The 18,922-nt window shown below is 38.6% G+C and overlaps 1 protein-coding gene across 2 annotated transcripts in view; it reads left to right on the top strand.

Moving 5' to 3' along the window:
• Nucleotides 1-18,922, top strand: part of DLG5 (discs large MAGUK scaffold protein 5) — a 109,884-nt gene that overhangs the window by 48,571 nt on the left and 42,391 nt on the right. For both annotated transcript variants that reach the window (XM_068139906.1, XM_068139905.1), the window contains exons 3-6: nt 7,538-7,703; nt 12,396-12,539; nt 15,173-15,356; nt 18,553-18,812. In XM_068139906.1, coding sequence (XP_067996007.1) covers nt 7,538-7,703; nt 12,396-12,539; nt 15,173-15,356; nt 18,553-18,812 — 754 coding nt within the window. The remainder of the gene's footprint in view (nt 1-7,537; nt 7,704-12,395; nt 12,540-15,172; nt 15,357-18,552; nt 18,813-18,922) is intronic.

The following is an 18,922-nucleotide window of genomic DNA, read 5'->3' as shown; positions in this document are numbered from 1 at the left end:
CACGGCATCTTGTCAGCTTCATCTTTTAACTTTTTATCAGACTATTATTTTTCCAGCTGTTCAGTTCTTTGCAAACGGTATTGCTCTTTTAGTCAGAAGTGTTTTGTCTTCCCCTCCACTGTTCATATCGCTGTACTGCCTTCTCCTAAGGGAATTTATATACAAGTCTGTAACAAACACCACCATCGTATTTCTATCCCTACCAAGCTCATCCAGCTTGGATTTGAGCTGACAGTATTTCCTTGCTTAATGCTTTGTTGGCTTATCAGGCTGACAGCTATTTACAGATAGTTTTTCACTAATTGCGATTCAAGTTACTCAATCTCCAAAGCAAACATTACTGCTCTCCCATCAGATGGTAATTCCTTCCCAACAATGTGTACCCTTTAATTTCCCATTTTCATTTTGGCCATTTTGACAACTGTTCTTTTATGTTGGTGTGATTTCAGTTTATTGCTTCACACTTTCTGCAGCTGTATATAACAGAGTAATTGTTTTCACTATTCATAGGGAGTGTTCAGCTACAGGTGTGGTTTGTGATACTCTTTCAGTCAAAGATAAACACTCATTCCTTGTCTGACAGAGTGTTTTATTTCTCCCTGACAGTTTATAGGAATCTCTTGTACTGCTTGCCTTTTCTTTTTTGAACTCAATTTATATTTGTAAATATATCAACAGTTAACAAATTTGCAAAGGAACAAGTAAAAATATTACACTTCCTGAAGGGCCACAAATGAATGATAAAAGGTACTGGAAACAATAGCAAGACCACATCGGAATACTTTCCTGTATTGCAGTGATTGCCTTTGATATTCCACCTCTTTGCCAATCAGGCTCTTTTATTTACAGTCATTTTCCTGTAAAATTTGACCTCAATGATTAATTCAACCTCTTTTTATAGATTTATTTCCTATGTAATTTTCTTGTCCTTTGATCTGAATAGTACCTGTTTGGTTTACTGGAAATGAGACTTTTAATTTGGGAGACAAACACCTTCTTCCACTAACTTAAAAGTAACTCCACTTTGCTTCTGTTTTGCTCTGCTCATGAATCATATAGATGTATTTAGGATTGCTCCTTAATATCTTGACCTAATTTTCACTTTATTTGTTAATAACTCTTTAGTAATCTCTCTGGATAGCTTTAATGGATTTTCACTGGCTTTTGTGGTGTCCATTTCAAGGCACCTCTTGGTTGCAATGTAGTCATGTGGTGTTCACTCAACTTCTGTCAAATCAGAGGTATCCCAGAAGTACTCAGTGAATGTGATGCCCTGTTTTCAAGAAAGAAGGGGGAGGTGTGGGGGGGTAGGGGGTAGAAGTCCAGAAAGGCTTCAAGATTTTTTGGCTTTTGTTTGGGTCAGGGGTTTTGTGGGTTTTTTTTGGTTGTTACTTGTGTTTTAACATTTCATGTCACTACTGGCTCAGAAGAATAGTGAAGAGGTGATTGGGAACAGTCAGCATGGCTTTGCCAAGGGCAAATCCTGCCTGACCAACCTGGTTGCCTTCTATGAGCAGGTGACAAAATTAATAGATGAGGGGCGAGCAATTGATGTCATTTACCTGGACCTGAGCAAAGCCTTCGACACTGTCCCGCACCACATCCTGGTCTCCAAACTGGTGACACATGGGTTTGATGGGTGGACCACTAGATGCATAAGGAACTGGCTTGATGGCTGCACCCAAAGAGTGGCTGTCAATGGCTCCATGTCCCAGTGGAGGCCAGTGACAAGCGGAGTCCCTCAGGGATCAGTCCTGGGACCTGTTTTGTTCAACATCTTTGTGGGGGACATGGACAGTGGCATTGAGTGCACCCTCAGCAAGTTTGCTGATGACAGCAAGCTGTGTGGTGCAGCAGACACGCTGGAGGGAAGGGAGGCCATCCAGAGGGACCTTGACAGGCTGGAGAGGTGGGCACAAGCCAACCTCATGAAGTTCAATAAGAGCAAGTGCAGGGTCCTACATCTGGGTCGAGGCAATCCCAGGCACAAATACAGGCTGGGCAGTGACTGGCTGGAAAGCAGTCCTGAGGAGAGAGACTTGGGGGTGCTGGTCGATGAGAAGCTCAACATGAGCTCTCAGTGTGCACTTGCAGCCCAGAAAGCCAATCAGATCCTGGGCTGTATCAGGAGAAGTGTGGCTAGCAGGTCGAGGGAGGTGATCCTCCCCCTCTACTCAGCCCTGGTGAGACCCCACCTGGAGTACTGTGTCCAGTTCTGGAGCCCCTATTAAAAGAGGGATGTGGAGGTGCTGGAGCATGTCCAGAGAAGGGCCACAAGGATGATCAGAGGGCTGGAGCACCTCACCTATGAGGACAGACTGAAGGAGTTGGGGCTGTTCATTCTGCAGAAGAGAAGGCTCTGAGGTGACCTAATTGTGGCCTTCCAGTGTCTGAAGGGGGCCTACAGGAAGGCTGGGGAAGGACTTCTCAGGATGTCAGGTAGTGATAGGACTAGGGGGAATGGAATGAAGCTGGAGGTGGGGAGATTCAGGCTAGATGTGAGGAGGAGGTTCTTCACCATGAGAGTGGTGAAACCCTGGAATGGGTTGTCCAGGGAGGTGGTCGAGGCCCCGTCCCTGAAGGTGTTTAAGCCCAGGCTGGATGAGGTTCTGGCCAGCCTGATGTAGTGTGGGGTGTCCCTGCCCATGGCAGGGGGGTTGGAACTAGCTGATCCTTGTGGTCCCTTCCAACCCTGAATGATACTGTGATACTATGAAAACACTTTGAGTTACTTGGTCTCTTGAAGTTCTCTTGATTCTGCATAGATAGGGGTTAAGAGCTGCTAATTAATAGCTGTGTACCTCATTTTACTTCATTTGCTATATCATCTTCTTAACATTTGGCAGCACCTTGGAGAGATGTCTGAAGATTTGGTTGGTCTACAATGATTTGATTGGAAATACAGTGTGTATGAATACCCATTTCCTGTGCTCCAGACAGCACATCTGCAACACAGTGCCTTTCAGTGTTGCCTAAGGCTCTTTATCAGTCTATACATTCAGGAAATCAATTTTGTCAGCAGTTTTCTTTTGGGCCTATAAAACAGTATGGCGAGATGATGCTCACAACTTCTCTGCAGGAGATGGTGTGAAGGATCAAGTACTGGTGAAATCTCATATCCTTGGTTGGTGCGCAGCGGTTGATCCTAGTTGTTGTTCTCCTTAGGTTTGGATTGGACACTTTTGTCTAGGTCAGTGCATTCAGTGTAAGCCTGAAAAATGTAGAGTTTGAGCTTTCCTACCAGGAAGCTCCCAAATATTCCAACCCAGAAGCTTCATCTATGTTTTTCTTGGTCATGACAGTGAATTGTACTCTGTATGTAATTTTAGTGTAGTTCAGCAAGGACCTTTTGAATTGGCATATCTGCTGTTTTTCCTTCCCATTCTTCCCTGGTATTGCATATTAGATTGTAAATTCTCTTTCATGTTGATCTTTCTAGAATCACTGTTCAATTCTTTCTAAAGTCTTAAAATTACTGAAGTTGACAGTTTGTTTTACATGCTGGTGAGTTTGTTTAGGTTGTTATATTCCACACTAAAACAAATAATGAATTGCCACCCATTCCTTTGTTCTTGCGTGTTACATGATCTTCACTGCTTTCATAACCCATTGGGTTTTCTGTCTGTCAGATAAACTGTTTCCACAGTTCCTTATTTTACCTTTCAGTTTCTTTAGCTCAGTGTAATACTGCTTATTTTTACAGCTGTTTTGTTTCACCCGCTTGCAGTTCTGTTCTGTGGTCCCCACTATTGCAAGATCACTTCAAAAGATATATCTGAAAAATGTACCTAAACAGTAAATTCTGATAAGCAGTCCTGTTCTAGTCCTCATAAATTATTGGAAGAAAAGAAATATTTTGGCACACTTTTTTGAAAAGCAGGCATAAATCTTTACTTCCTGAGCTTGGGTAGAAAGCCTGTTGATCATGCTTTGCAGTTCATCTTGCAAGTCTTTTAATGTTAGTTGAACCTTTCATACAGGTGTATTAGAGTAATGAGTTTTTATTATAATTTGAAATATGTTAATACAATTTCTTAAAAATAGCTATTTCTGCGTTGGTATGCATTTTCCCACTTCATGTGGAGTTGACATTATGGTATATCTTGGTCCGTTTAACAGGTTTCCCAGCCCTGTTTATCTGTTTTGTTTTTTTTTGTTTGTTTTGGGTTTTGTCCCCTTCAAGAATTGTGCTATCCCATTCCCAATTTTGAAGCTGACCTAGTGTTTTCTGTGTGACTGTATTATCTCTTCAATCATTGATGCTTAGAGTAATCCAGAATTGTATTTGATATGCACTGCAATAATGGATCTTTGTGATTTCTGCAAAGTCCAGCATTTGGAGTGCAATTATGGAAAATGTATTTGCTCCAGCTTCAGTTTTAAGGCTTTTCTTCTATACCATGTATGATGGAATTCCTGCAAAATCTTACTTAAGTCACTGCATATCCAGGACTTATTGCATGTACTGCATTATGTGCAAAAAGCATTTTGCCCTCATGATACATCCCTGCTGTCAGCTGCTTCAGTGAATTGGTAGTGTGCCACTTACCTGAAGGCTGGCCAAGGAAGTGACTTCCATACAGTTGCACTCTCAAAGCCCAAGCATGGTTCACATGAGAAATGAGTCATGCAGCTTGCCAAAGCAGGTAATTGAGTTGCGCTTGGCAGGACAGGCAGTTAATAAATATATTTTAACAAATCCAGGTTGTCTGAGACACCAGGTGAGTTACTGTAAGGTGGCACAGTAGAGATTTAGCCTTCAGGCTTCTTGTACGTTTTATGACCAGTTTGACTGGTTGAAACGCAGAAAGGAAGTACTGTTGTGTAAAGCATGCAGGCAGAATGAAAAAAAAACCAAAACCACCCACAAACCAAAGCTGGAAGCACAGCATCAGGATGTCAAAAGTAATAAAGGGCTTTTAGCATTCAGCTATAAAAAACCCACTAAAGGATATGAAGACTATTGAATTTTTCTGATTAAAGAGGAGTTTACTGAAGTGGGGAATGTGTGTGTTTTGTTTTGTTTTGTTTGTGTGGGACGTGTAATGGACATTGTTCATGGGACTGCTGCTAGGGTTTACACTGATATTAGCAATGTTTTATTGTTAATCCAGTAGCCTTTTCTGCAGGTAAAGCACACCACCCTTCCTGATTATCTTGTCCTTCCTCTTGTGCCTGAATCAGGTTTTACTGCTTTTACCTTTTCACTTGTTTATGAAATTCCCTGCTTGTTGATGTATCCAAAGTATTCCAAATGAATACATATTCTGATTTTTTTTTTTTGTCTGTCTGGGTTTTTTCCCCCTATTCATTTCCTATGTAAGGAACCTAGGATAGTGAATTTGTATTAGTACTGGTTTCTGTATAATCTTCCCTTAATTATATAGATTAATTCTTATTAAAAAAGACAGTATTAACCCTTGTAGATGAAGGGGCTCCATCTTGATGAAGTGGTAAAGCAGAGTAGTAGGAGAAGGTCCAAATGCAACTTCCACTGAGAATTCTTTTGAGTGATGTGAGTTTGTGTCTTTCTGCAGAATGTGGACTGTTCCTGCGGGTTTTCTTATTTCTTCAGTTTGCTATTTAGAGCATTTACACATATTACTATGCAGTAGTTAGAGTAGAACAGTCTGCTCAGAAATTCTCACTACAGAATTGCAGTAACAGCTGAAAGTAACAGGAAGAGGGATCCTGTTACTCAAGATGCTATTTGTATGGTACTGGTTTTCTTGCTGTGGGAACTTTAAAGCACAAGTAGTTCTACTTAATAGTTGGAGGGAGATTCTTCATTTTGCACTACCTTCTAAAAAGCCAATCCTTCATCTCATTAGCATTTAATCAGATCAAATAACATAGTTTTAAGTTCTTCCTTATAAAATAAATGATCAGAAAGCATTATTTTATTATTGTATTTTTTGTTTCTTCATTTTAAAAGTAGGCATAATAAAGACATATCGTAACAAGTTACTATGTGTGTCAACAACTTGTTTCAATTGTGTAATTATATAAACTTTTTCTGGAATTTCTTTGTTGGGTAGAAAATAGTGATCTGTATACATTTAGTCCTTTAACTTTCACATCCGTGACCTATATCTTTGAGTTTTCTCTCCCATGTCTTGGATTAAAATGAGTAGAACTAAAGTTACAGTTGAGTTCATTGTCAGCATGTTGTGAAACACTATGCCAGACTCCTCTCTCAGGTGGAAGAAGACCTCTTTGTATTAGTATAGCTGTCTGAGAGGACAGTAAGTATCATCTTTGAGCTCTGATATAAAGAAAGCTGAAAATTAAAAGATCTCACAAAGCTCTTCAATGTGTCACTACCCCTTGGAGGAAATTTGATGTGTGGTCCAGTTGGCTACAGTGACTGTAATTTGCTCATTTTAATGAGTGTTGATACAAATGAAGCCTATTTTTCATTATTTGTTGAGAAGTGAGATCTTTAACTTCATGTACTGGGCTCACAAGTTGCAACATGTGGACACGTGAATTAAGTTAAAACCAAAAGTTGACAGTAGCTCATATCACAATAGTATGTTGCTAGATAAAGGAAGAGCTATAGAGCCCCTGTGCTGTAGTGGTTTCTCTGCTATTGCTGGGGTGAATTGAATAGAATAGAATAGAATTAACCAGGTTGCAAAAGACCTTTGAGATCATCAAGTCCAACCCATCACCCAACACCATCTAAGCAACTAAACCGTGGCACCAAGTGGCTCATCCAGTTTCTTCTTAAACACCTTCAGTGATGGTGACTCCACCACCTCCCTGGGCTGCCCATTCCAATCACCAATCACTCTCCCTGTGGAAAAACTTCTTCCTAACATCCAGCCTAAACCTCCCCTGGCACAGCCTGAGACTGTGTCCTCTTGTTCTGGTGCTGGTTGCCTGAGAGAAGAGACCAACCCCCACCTGGCTACAACTTCCCTTCAGGTAGTTGTAGACAGCAATAAGGTCTCCTCTGAGCCTTGTCTTCTCTAGGCTAAGCAACCCCAGCTCCCTCAGCCTCTCGTCATAGGGCTTATGCTCGAGACCTCTCATCAGCCTTGTTGCCCTTCTCTGGACACGTTCAAGTGTCTCAATATCCTTCTTAAATTGAGGGGCCCAGAACTGGACACAGTACTCAAGGTGTGGCCTGATGTGGAATTTTTTATTTTTATAGCAAGAATATGGTTCTTTATTGTAACTGCTTCATTATGGTTGTTTCTGAGGTCTTTCCAATTGTGACTGCAAATTTGCCTTTTGGACAACTTGTAAATTAATGAGTGAACAAGAAACTTAACATGTGCAGACTGCAGACTTAACTTGAAATGCACATAGGGCCCTTCTGCTAGCATGGAATCTGACTGGAGTTACTCTTGTGTCAGCTCACTGGTGAAAATTTCCATGACTTGTTTAATTTCTGATCAAGATTGTATAATGAAAAAAAAAAAAGCCAAGACCCACAAATTTTTTAAAACAGTAATTATTGTTAACTTGGTGAAGTTGTGTTGTTCTTTTGAGGAGTTCACTGATTGCCAGATATTTTTGTCTTGGTCAGGTACAACTGGTAAACCATCATCTCCACCACCTGTAACAGACACAAGACAGATGAGTGAGAAGCTGGAGACGATATTATATCAGCTCCGACAGGTAACTCGAGAGAGGGATGAGCTGCGCAAACAGCTTGCACTTTCATCTCCTGGATCAACTTTTGATGACTGCAGGTAAATAAATGTAACATTTTAATTTAGTCCTTATTAATGTTTTCAAGTGTCTTTACTCCTGCTTGCCTGTAAAGAAAACAGCAAGGATATTGCAATGTGTATTTGTCCTAATAACCTACTTCAGCTTGGTAAGGTTTATGTACGTAGCTGACCACATCCAGGTTTCAGAGCTGCCTGTGAATGTCTATTCCCACTTTCTCCAGCAATTTTGCACTGGAATAAGGGGAGTAGGACTTACCTCTCTTTTCGGAAAAGAAACCAAACAAGCTGTTTCAGCTTCTTGAGTTACTTTGAGGGAAGAGAAAGAAGGCAGAGGCTCAAGCATTTACTGTTTTGAAAGCAAGAGAGAAGAGAGACAATAATTCTAAATACTTGGCTGGAGGACAGAAATTAGGAGAGGAAAAAAAATTCAGCTATCCTATGCTTCTGCAAGGAAAGAGTTTTGGACTTCGGGTGGCGGGGTGGAATAAGTGTTTTACAGGGGATACACTTTCTGATGGCATAGCATTAGTATGTTGAGAAAAAGGAACTCTCCTCAACTGAGAAGTTATGGGTGTTGCCAAATTAAAATAACATTCTGAAAGTCTGTTAATGGACAGCAGTGTTATGCAGCTCATTCAGATTTGAGGGGTTCAAAATTATGAAGATGGTATTCAGGGAGATTATGAGTTAATTGTAGCTATGACTTTTATTGGGTAGGAAACAATTTATTTTAGAGGGTTAAAGATCGGCTAAAGTTCATACGTGTGACTTCAGTTACACTGAGCCAGGTACTTCTTGCCTGCCGTAAGAGCATATAAGAGAGGGGTTTTTGAACGTTGGAAAAAGTCTGTCTGAAATAAAAGATCAGATTATCTGGGAATTGCTGCCACGATGCATAGCTTTTCTAAACGTCAGTGTTTATTGTTGTTATTTGTATCTGTTACTTCATCAGCTCTATCTGTATGTGCTCAGGTGGTTAATTAAACTTTTGTCCTTATGAGAGAAGGTCAAGATTTGAACCAGTGAACTGGAATGGAATATGGGCATTTTATTCACTCCTAGTCATTTTAATGCCCCCTTCTACCTCTCATGGGTTCTGAGCGCTGCTTTAAGAGCATTGTGTTCAAAGAATCTCCCAAGTGTTATAAGGGTGAGAGGAAAAGGTTTTCAGACATCAGTGTCTTTTGCATAGCTTCCAGTTCTTATTTATGCAGAAGGATTTCTTACTTAAAATCAGCAAAGCTTAGGCACTGAGGATTTACAGATTTCAATAATGTTCTCATTAATCCAAGATGCTATTAATAAAGTTATGATGAGCTGTCTATTTTTTTTCTCTTTAATTGTGAAGTCAGTCTTCTGCTGCCAGTGTAGGATTTGCATGTTGTGAAAAATATAAATGTTTACAGCTTAAAGAACAACTCATCAAAATAAACATTTTATTTGGACAGTACTTGGACAGCAAATGTTAGATGAACGATGCTGCCTTACAAACAAACCTTTGAAGAGTGTGAGATGAATAAAGTTTATTAGTTGATATTGTTTTCCTTCAGTATCAAAGCAACCACTCCTCACATCCACACCTATGTTTTCATAAAGTTTTCATGTGTCTTTGTTTTGTTTTGGTTTTACTACTTTTTGCATTCTTCATATAAAACTATTCTTCATCTTTCCAAGGGTCAGAACCCAAATGCTGCAAACTGTTAAGTGAAAGCTGAAAGATTGCTTTTCAGATGGTGACTTTTATTACCCAGAAATGGTTGTTGCTTTCCTGGCTGTGTATGCTGCTTTAACCATAGCTATACCAAACACAGGTGGTGTAGAGGCAAATCTTGACATGTCTCACAATGAAGTGCTTCAAAACAGTTGGAGCTTGCAGTGTAGTAATAAGCTGGGCTGTTTTCCAAAGTGAATGTTGACGATGTCTAGAGCAGTGGAAGAGGAGTTACAGAAGTGAATTGTGATGTGCTGAATCAGATGGACATGCGTCATCCTGCTGGACAGAAGTAGGATTGCTCATGCCATGCTTGTTTCTGTCACTTGACAGTGACTGTATGTGTGCACGTGCTGTGGTGATTAAGCAAGGATTTGACCAAATAGAGTGTGCTCAAAGTGTGCTTTATAGACTTAAAACTTGCTATTTTACTACTTACGTAGTAGTAGAAGAGAACTGCAACACAGGTAAAACCTCTGAAAACTCTTTTGGAAGAGACTGTTTTATGCGTAATCTCTTGTTGTAATAGTAAATGATAACATTCTCAAGTTGTTGGGTGAGCTTCAAAGTTGGTGTGCCCCCATGTTGAATGCACCATTGGCATTAGCTTTTGCATCAGCATCATATAAATGTAAATGTCAGTCCCATGGTGGTCTTGACTTATGCTCAGGATAATTCCCCTGAAGTAAAAGTGTTTTTTAGAGTTGTTATATGAGTGTCAAGAAAACAGTTGGACCTTTAACAGTAGCATTGTAAATTTTGCTAACATACAAACCAATGCTTCCAAAATACTGGCTGACACCTGTCCTTTATTGAAATCATACTTTTCTCTATTTTGTGAGGAATTTTAACAGAAAACTGTGGCGGTCTTACTTAAACAATAGTCAATGACTATATGTGTTTGAATGGACTGCTTTGTTGTAATTGTTTTGATTAGGTATTTATTTCCTGTAGATGAGTTAGAATGCAGGATATTACTGGTGGCATTGTTGTTCCTTTCTCACTGGGAAGGTAGGCTAACTTCTGTAGCTACCTACATGGTATCCATATGTTCATAGGAAGTTGTAGTTTTGTTGATTTTGTGTGGTTTTGTTTTCCAGAATATAACCTGGGTAATATAAATGCCTGTGTCTGATGCTAGATTGGTAGAACAAGTTTTCACCATAGGTTTGCCATGGAGTCAGTAGCTACCCTTCAGAAAAAATTCATACACTGAAATATTTTGCATGAATTTACATTTATGACTGTAAGCTTAATGTGAATGTGTGCTAATGGATCTCAGGAAGCATAATGCTTCAGCTGAATGCTAAGCTGTTCTTCAATAAGTGTCATTTTAATGACTCTGGTGGACAGATGGTGTCGACTTCAAATAATTTCACTTTGAAGTCTAATTTAAATCAGTACTTGGGGAGTTTAGTGAGCCTGTCAAGGGTGCAAGCATTTCAAATCGAGTTTTACTTCCGCTAACTGGAGTCGTATTTTAAAAGAAAAAACACTGCAATAGTTGTGGTAGTGTCTGTAACACTCTATTAACCTACTACTTCTTTTGGTACCCCTGAGCAGTGAAGTAAAAAATGAACCCTAAAAGATATCCTTCTAGATATGACTTGAATATTTGGTTCCTTTAGATGAATGTAGCTTTAAGCTGTTGCTAAAGTCTTTCAGACAGAGGTTTGTGGGGATTTTGTCTTTCTTGTTTTGTTTTGGTGGTTTGTTGTTGCTTTCATTTTGTTTGTGGTTTTTTTAAACATTTTTGTCAGGAGGGCTTCACTGGAGAAAAGGAGAAAAGAGGCCTTACAATTGAATGCCTTGCTATTCAGCAACCCAAATGCAACTAGGCTGCTAAAAAGTACTTTCATATCTCCGAAAGTCTGTGAATCAGATGTGGATGACTTTTCTTTTTTTTTTCCCAGTTAGCAATTCTCACCACTGCAGCAGTGTGAAGTTATTTTCATTTTGATTCAATTGCCAGCTGCATTTCAGTTCCAGAATCCATGTTGTTCAGGTTTTTTGTATGAAGCAAAGACATTTCTGGTTGCTTTTCAGACTGTTTTTACATTGAAGCTGTTTGGGAGGGAGAGAAGGAGAAAGATCTGCATAGCAGTGGTGAAAATACTGTGTGAGAATTAACTGTTAAAATTAGAAAGCAGTTGTTTTCTTTTTGGGGTTGTTTTTGTGGGTTTTTGGAGGGGGTTGAGTTTTTTTGTTGGTGTGTTTGTAGGTGGGGGATTTTGGGTTTCTTGGGTTTTGTTTTTGGTTTGGGGTTTTTTTTCATTACCTGGGCCTGGGAGATGATGTGGGGACAGAGGTCAGAACTGTCATTTTGAAAGTAGAAAATTCAATGGTACGAAAAATTGGTGATTCTGTAGAGGAGCAGCAGTTCAATTTAGAGTCTCTTTTAGAAGCTTAGTGCTTCAAAACAAGAAGACATAATCCTGTTCTTGGAAGTCTTTTTCTCAATCCTAACCTAACACTGATTTTCACCCTCCCCCCACTCTCATAGGGAAGTATTATAAGTCTTCTGGCTGATAACCTGGATGAGTAGTTTTTCCTAACCCAGGTCTCCATGTGCCTCCACTTGACTTTTGTAGCCTCTTTTCAGCCACAGTCACTGCAGCTCTGTGGTTTTTTTCTTGAGAGTTTTGATCTCATAGTCCAAGAAAGTCAAGCGTACTATTATCTTGTAGCAAGTGACAGTTCTGCTCTGATAATACTGCTGCTCAGAAGAGAGGTACATGCATGCTCTACTATTTTTGGCTGTCTTAGTGATAGGCAGAATTTTCTTATTGGAAAAAACCTCAGATGTTACATCTCAATGTAAAACTAGTACATGTTAAAGCCAGGGAATTTGTTTGGGGTTGCATCTTCATGTGAAGTGGTCCATATTTAAAGGATAAATACAACCTAAACAGCCAGTTGTGTGATTTTATTCGATAGAAATTTCCCAGAATTTTTCTTTTCTTTAGTAGCTGATGTTTCATATTGCTTTTCCATGCTAGGCCTAGTCCAAAACCAAATCATGATTACGAAAGACTGAAGATTCAGTGCATGAAAGCCATGTCAGACTTACAGTCTTTGCAGAATCAGCACACCAAAACACTAAAACGGTGTGAAGAAGCGGCAAAAGAGGCAGATTTTTATCAGTAAGTATTCATAAAGCTGTACAAGGTAAGAGTTTACCTGTCTTCTCTAGATCATAAAGTATTAGAACATGGTAATCAATTTTTTAATTCTGTTTTTCTGCTTTAATTGCAAGGTTTATGTTTGCCTGCATCAGTTAAAATGGGTTTGCCTTGTTTGAAGTGATTAAGTATAGATTGCTTTTTTACCTTGAGGAATTTGAGATTGAAATCTGATGTCTTGATGGGACACTGACAAGGAAGGCGTAGTTACTGACTTGAATTTACCATCTAGCAGTCTCACTGTTAGGCTGGAGAGGAGAATTTAATTTCAGAGAGTGTAATCCCCTCTTGTTTTTACATTGGCTGTGATATCACTCGTGATGATTTGTGTAAGATTTAGTACAGGTTTAGAACAATTGTAACCGTTTACGAAAATGCCATAAAATAGGGAGAAAATGATGATTCTTTCTAGCATGTGTTTCTGCTTAGAAATTAGTTGTTGCTTACAAGTAGGAATTGGTATCCTTTGGTGAAAGGAAGACAGCTCACAAGTAGAAATGCAGATAAATTCTTAGTTTTTCATTTAAATCTACACTACAGATAAAGGATATGGCTATAAAGTATGACTAGTATTTTATTGGAGGATGATTGTTCTTATATACCACTTTCACACACAACTCCTCAAGCCTTTAAATACAGGCATAATTTCATTACATTCTTCTTTCAAAACCTGAAAGTAGGTTATTGATAGGTGCAGATACAGTTACCTATGTGGCTTCTTTCCAAAGAGCTTAATTCCTTTTTGACAGTTTTTGAGTACTTTAATGTGCTAATCGATTCAGTGCAAAGCATTAGTGTTCTGTACAGTGTAGATGGATTTTTTTCTTTCAGAGCTGAATTACCTACGTCCATCCAGTGCTGATGTCAAATGACTGTATTTATCCTACAAAAGGAGTGTTTTGCTCACCTTCTTTAAGAGTTTTGTTGTTGAAACCATACTGTGTTACACTCTGTTTCAGTATTTTTGTTATAGTATGAAAGGGTTTACCCTGTCATGTCAGGAGACAAACTGAGTTTTAAAAGATAAAGTGGTTGGCTGAAATACTCAAATATACCCAGAATATAGGCATATTCCTCAGAGCCCAACAATCCAAGCTTCTGAAAAAGGATGTGTATATGCAAGTACAAGCTTTTGCATTTGCGCTTACTGCAGGCTAAGATTATCTGGTTAGAAGGTCATACAACCTATTTTATTTGAGTAAGTGGTAGTTCTTTTTATTGTAAGAGCTTTTTTACTTGAATTTGAATAATTCAGCTTCCTTCTGAAAACTTCAGGCTGACTGAAACTCACTGACAGAGTTTAGGTGCCCAAAACATGACCAAACACGCTGAAAGCCATGCATGCAATTCCCAATCATCCTATGACTAATACTCTGAGTAAAGAAAGGAACCGAGTAGGCTACACGATTCAGATGCTATTTTCTCCTGCAGTAATTTTAAAATCTCCATGCTTTCAAAACCAAACCAAATTCCAAAGAATTTGAATTTTCCTACAAAATCTGCTGCATAACAGCAGATTAATAAACTACTCATAAAGGTTACATGTGTTCAATTGTGAGAATATAATTAGTGAAAATTTTTAGCAGGCTGTTCTAATTTTAAGGAGACTTTAAAAAAAAAAAGCAAACAACATTGCTTGTTCTGTGTAGAAAAGACTTCATAAAGGAGATATACAATACCTTAAAATATCAAGTGGTTCTATTCATTGATGTGTGCTCTGTGGTGGTTTTTTAAATAAATGTGGACTTTAAACATTTGACCAGCACATGTGAGTCTTCACTCAGGATCATCCTGCATCAGCAATGAAAATACTTGTCAGTATCCAAGTGTCATTCTGTTTGATCTGCAGCAGTAAAATATACTCAATAGATTTTTCTGTTCTTTTTCAGCAGTGGTCTGGTCTAGTTTTGACCAACTACCTTGAATTATAATCTGAATTATATCCTCTTCAAGAGGCTCTCAGTAATTTAATTTTTAATTGAAAGATTATTTCTTTAAATAACTTGCATAACAAAGTTTGGAGCAACTTTGATAGCATTTTACCTGATTGAATATAGTTGAAGCATACATGGTGTGTTTTTGCTGGCTGTGGGGCTTTTTTTTGTTTGTTTTCAAAACAATGACATACAAGAAGGTTTTTATAATTTTCATCTGTAATTTGGTTAGCTGCTGCCTAGCTGGGGGGCCCAAGAGAAAGTGGAAGTGATAATTCCCACTACCTCCAGGATCATCTTATGCTCACATTACACCATTTATGTTTGTTTGCTTTCTTTTAAAAAAGCTATGAAATGGCATTGATGGGTGGCATAAATCCATCACCTCTGATAATGTAGTTTGAGTACTCTGTACTTTCACCTCTTTTCATACTTATGCTCCTCTTTGTTTCTGAGGTTTGGTTCGTTTTTTTTAGTGGGCTGGTTTGGTTTTTGTTTGTTTTGTTTTGTTTTTCTTTAGATGCTTATAGTATTGAAATATGCACAATGGAATCAGTTTCACCTGCTTTCTTGAGAGGAAACTCATTCTTGAAATTAATTTGTCCAGAACTTTGTTTTTGTAAACTGGTCTCTAAGACCACTTTTTGTGTGCTCTGACAGTACGTTGCATAGTCGGCTGCTGAATGACCAGTCACAACTGAAGGAGGACATGGATACCTTGAAGAGGAAAAACACACAGTTGGTGCGAGAACATAACCATCTCCAGCAGTCGTGTGAGGAGATGAAGAGGCTCCACGATGAGGATCAGAAAGAGATAACGGACCTGCGCAGCCAGCAGCAGCAGGTAAGCTGTGGCTTGTAGTGCACGTGCGAGAAGTCAATAAAATTTTATCTTGCTGATTTTTAAAGCATCCACCTTACATTTTACAGCACTAGGGGAGAACATGAAATTTTGGATGCTAATTGATTTTTCTCTATCTAACTGGAAAAAAGGAGAGGCAGAGATTTTTAGATGATACTAATAAATTTTGATGCAGGTGAAAGAAATGCACACGAGGAAGATTGTATATGGATATTTTGGGGTTTTGTAGGGGTTTTTTGTTTGTTTTGTTAAAGTGGGTGGACAGGCATAAAAAAAAATCTAGCTCAAAGTTGCAAAGTGATTAAAAAAAACAACTCTACTTCTAGGGTATTTTATAGAACAGGGCTAGCTTTAAACATGCATTCTGTGTGTTTTGGAAAGAATCATAGTAGAAAAATAAGCAACAGAGATGAGATTTGTTTGGTCTTGATTGGATTTGGGTTTTTTTAGTTTTGTTGTTTAAATTTATTTTGGTTGTACCATAAATGTTAGTGAAATAACTGAATTTGCAGACCCTATTCAATGAGAGCAATGCTACAGGTTGATTAATGTTTTTGAACTTGGAACAAACATATAAAAAACCACAAGCTTGTCAGGACTGGAAGAGGTGGACTTTTCAGACCTGTATGTAACAGGCTATCTCCAGGCCAATGTTATTCACACAATCCGAAAAAAAAAGTAAGAGCAACTAGTCTTATCAGGTCCATGGTTCACCTGTGGAAAAGTCTGATCACTTAGAATAGTTACAGTAATGTGGAATGGTTGAGCAGGCTGTGTTGGTTAACTGTGTGTAGGCTTACACACAGGGCAAACTTGCAAGTCAAACATTAGGCTTCAGAAGCAAAACCTATGCAAACAAAAATAATTATTTCCTAGGGTAGGAGGGCAAAGGTCAAAGCAAGCTGGATGTGCTGAATGGTGCTTTAGGAGGTGCTTGAGAGGTAGCACAAAGAGGAGTGAAGGTTTGTATTTCCTTTTGATTGCATTCTCTAACACTGTCTTTAGAGTTCTGCTGTGTAATGGTAAGTGGCTTGGTTCTGAAGATAACAGAAGTCCTTTGCTGTGTAAACCCAGGCAAATCACATAATTGGTCCATGGCTCAGTTTCCCAGTCTGCAAAGGGAGGATGTGAAACCTTCAAGAGAAGACTAATGTATTTTGAGGTTCTCTCCTGATGTTTGAAATTATCTGGGAGCACAGAAGAATACTGAAGTGTCATTGCCAGTATTTATTTAAAGAAGTTCAGTCTTGTGTCAACATCTTCGTTAATCCTTTAAAGAAAACCATCTATATGAGAAAGTTGAGTAGCTCCTGTTTGCAGCATGTCAGAGTGAATCATGGTGTCTTGATGGAGCACCAAGAGTCTTATCTTGTCTGAGTTATTTCTCATCTGAATTAGTCTAACTCCGTTGATCCCTTTGATGTGGTGTTTTGTCATCAGGCCATAGCAAAACATGGCATACTGGTGTCCTCAAACAGCAAACTCTTTTGATCTGGTTAGTCTTTGTATGGGATTGTCATGGATTTGCTGTGCGGCAGCTGACCAGCTTAAGTATCTGCTGTGCTCACATGTGAAGTTTCTTGTTGTCATGGCTATCTTCCATGGTCCAGCTGGGACTATTTACTTTTTTCTGAGACTGGGATTTTGAATCGGAGACTTTCCTTATTATGCTGCTTCCTGTTTATGGTGTTTCTGTCTTCCTCTGTCAAGTCTCTGTTAGCAAGTTTATGCTGAATTCCATCCAGTTTCTAGTACATTTGTTGTTGTTCAATTATTTAGTCTGTTTTCAGCACAGAGTCATTCCATATATGTCTTAGACAGTGAAAAGTGGTTTGTTTCTGTTTGGATTTTCAAAAAATAGCTCTCATGGGCATCTTGAAGTTGTCATGTATTTTACACTTCATGTATGCCTACAGTTCATCATGTCTAACTTACCTGAAGTGGTTCGCTGAAGCTTGCAAGCTATTAATGGGTCCAGCTCTTTACAGGTTTTGCTGCTGAATCCACTGAGGATAGGGATGTATGTGGAAATAGCCATGCCAATGAGACTCTTCAAAGTGCAGCCTGTTCCAGGACCACTTTATGAACAGTTAGTTACCTCACTGCTTTTACATATCTTGTTTAGTTAAGAGAGACCTGTATCAAACTGAAGAACTTGGGGTTTTCTTACCTTGTCTGTATAGAGAAGTGGTTTCCTTGGTAGTGATCTGCTAGCTATGGGCAGTAAGTAGCAAGCAAAAAGTAGGCAGTCTCTTTTGGTTGTCTGTCTTTTTAGTTTTCAGGCATCTGAGTACTTGTATGTTCAGGAATTGGCCCTTACCCAGAGTGTAATACACAAGAAGATAAGCCAGTTTGTACATGTAGGATAGTTGCTGTGTGTTTGATTTTGCTTTTATGAAGAGCTGACTTTTTCTGGCTTTTTCTTTCTAATATTTTAACACTTTTTAATCTCAGCTAGTTAGGGACATAAGCTTTGTAGGCTAATATTAGTATTCTATGCATTCTTGACATCTCTCTATATAGAGCATTCCTGTTTCTTCCTGCTGCTTCATCATTCAGTTTAAAAGAAAAGAATGAAAAAACTATTAAAAAAAGAAAAAGTAAGGTCACCCTTCAGGCACAGGTTGTTTTGACTTCTGAGAAGGAAGGACTAGTTTTCCTGAAGTTCATTAGTGGTTTTCTGTTGATGTTTGTTGCTGAACATTTGTCATCAACGTTGCTATTTATGACATGGTTCTTATGCGGGTGGAAATTAATTTGAAACTAAGATTCAGGTCAGGCTTTTTATTAATGTTTACATGGATTTTTCTCTTCCTGTTCATAGGTTTTTTTGATAGCTTTTGAAACACACATGTCTGTGTTTTGTTCTCAAATGTAATAGGTTATGTGTGCATGTTTTTAGGGTAGATTTTATTCTCTTGAAGTTTTATATTATTTAATCTGTTGATGGATACAGACAACCTGTCACAACTGCCACCTCGTGGTCATTTCCTAAATTACGGCTATCATCTTGATAATCAAATAGCAGTTATCTCTTCAGATGTATTAATGCTAAGAGGAACAGGTAAAATGGATTAATGTATCTTTGTTCTAATATTTCTTATATATTTTAAATCCATTTTATTGGACTGATAGCTGAGTTTATTAATACTGTTTCTGGGTTTTTTTTTCTTTTCAGGTTATGAAGCAAAATGGATCATCAGAAATATTAAATAAACTTTATGATACAGCAATGGACAAGCTAGAGGGTGTGAAGAAGGATTATGATGCCCTAAGGAAACGGTACAATGAGAAGATTGCAAGTCACAATACAGATCTAAGCCGCCTAGAACAGGCTGAGGAGGAGAACAGACGTCTTCAGAAACAGATCGACATGTTAATGAAGCAAAGGGACACAGCAATACATTTTCAGCAGCAATACTCATCCTCTCTTAGAAGGTATAACCAAGGTTTGATACTTTCCAGGTATTCTCTCAAGGCAGTAACAATTCTCATGTAGCATCTAGGTCCTGCACATAGATCAGGGCAATCCTAGATATCAGTACAGG

The sequence above is a fragment of the Melanerpes formicivorus genome, unplaced genomic scaffold, assembly GCF_026170545.1.
Source record: "Melanerpes formicivorus ecotype bairdi unplaced genomic scaffold, bMelFor1.0.p_v2 SCAF_6, whole genome shotgun sequence".
Classification (NCBI taxonomy): Eukaryota; Metazoa; Chordata; class Aves; order Piciformes; family Picidae; genus Melanerpes; species Melanerpes formicivorus.
Note: the sequence above shows the minus strand (reverse complement) of the source record. Positions and strands in the feature narration are given on the sequence as shown.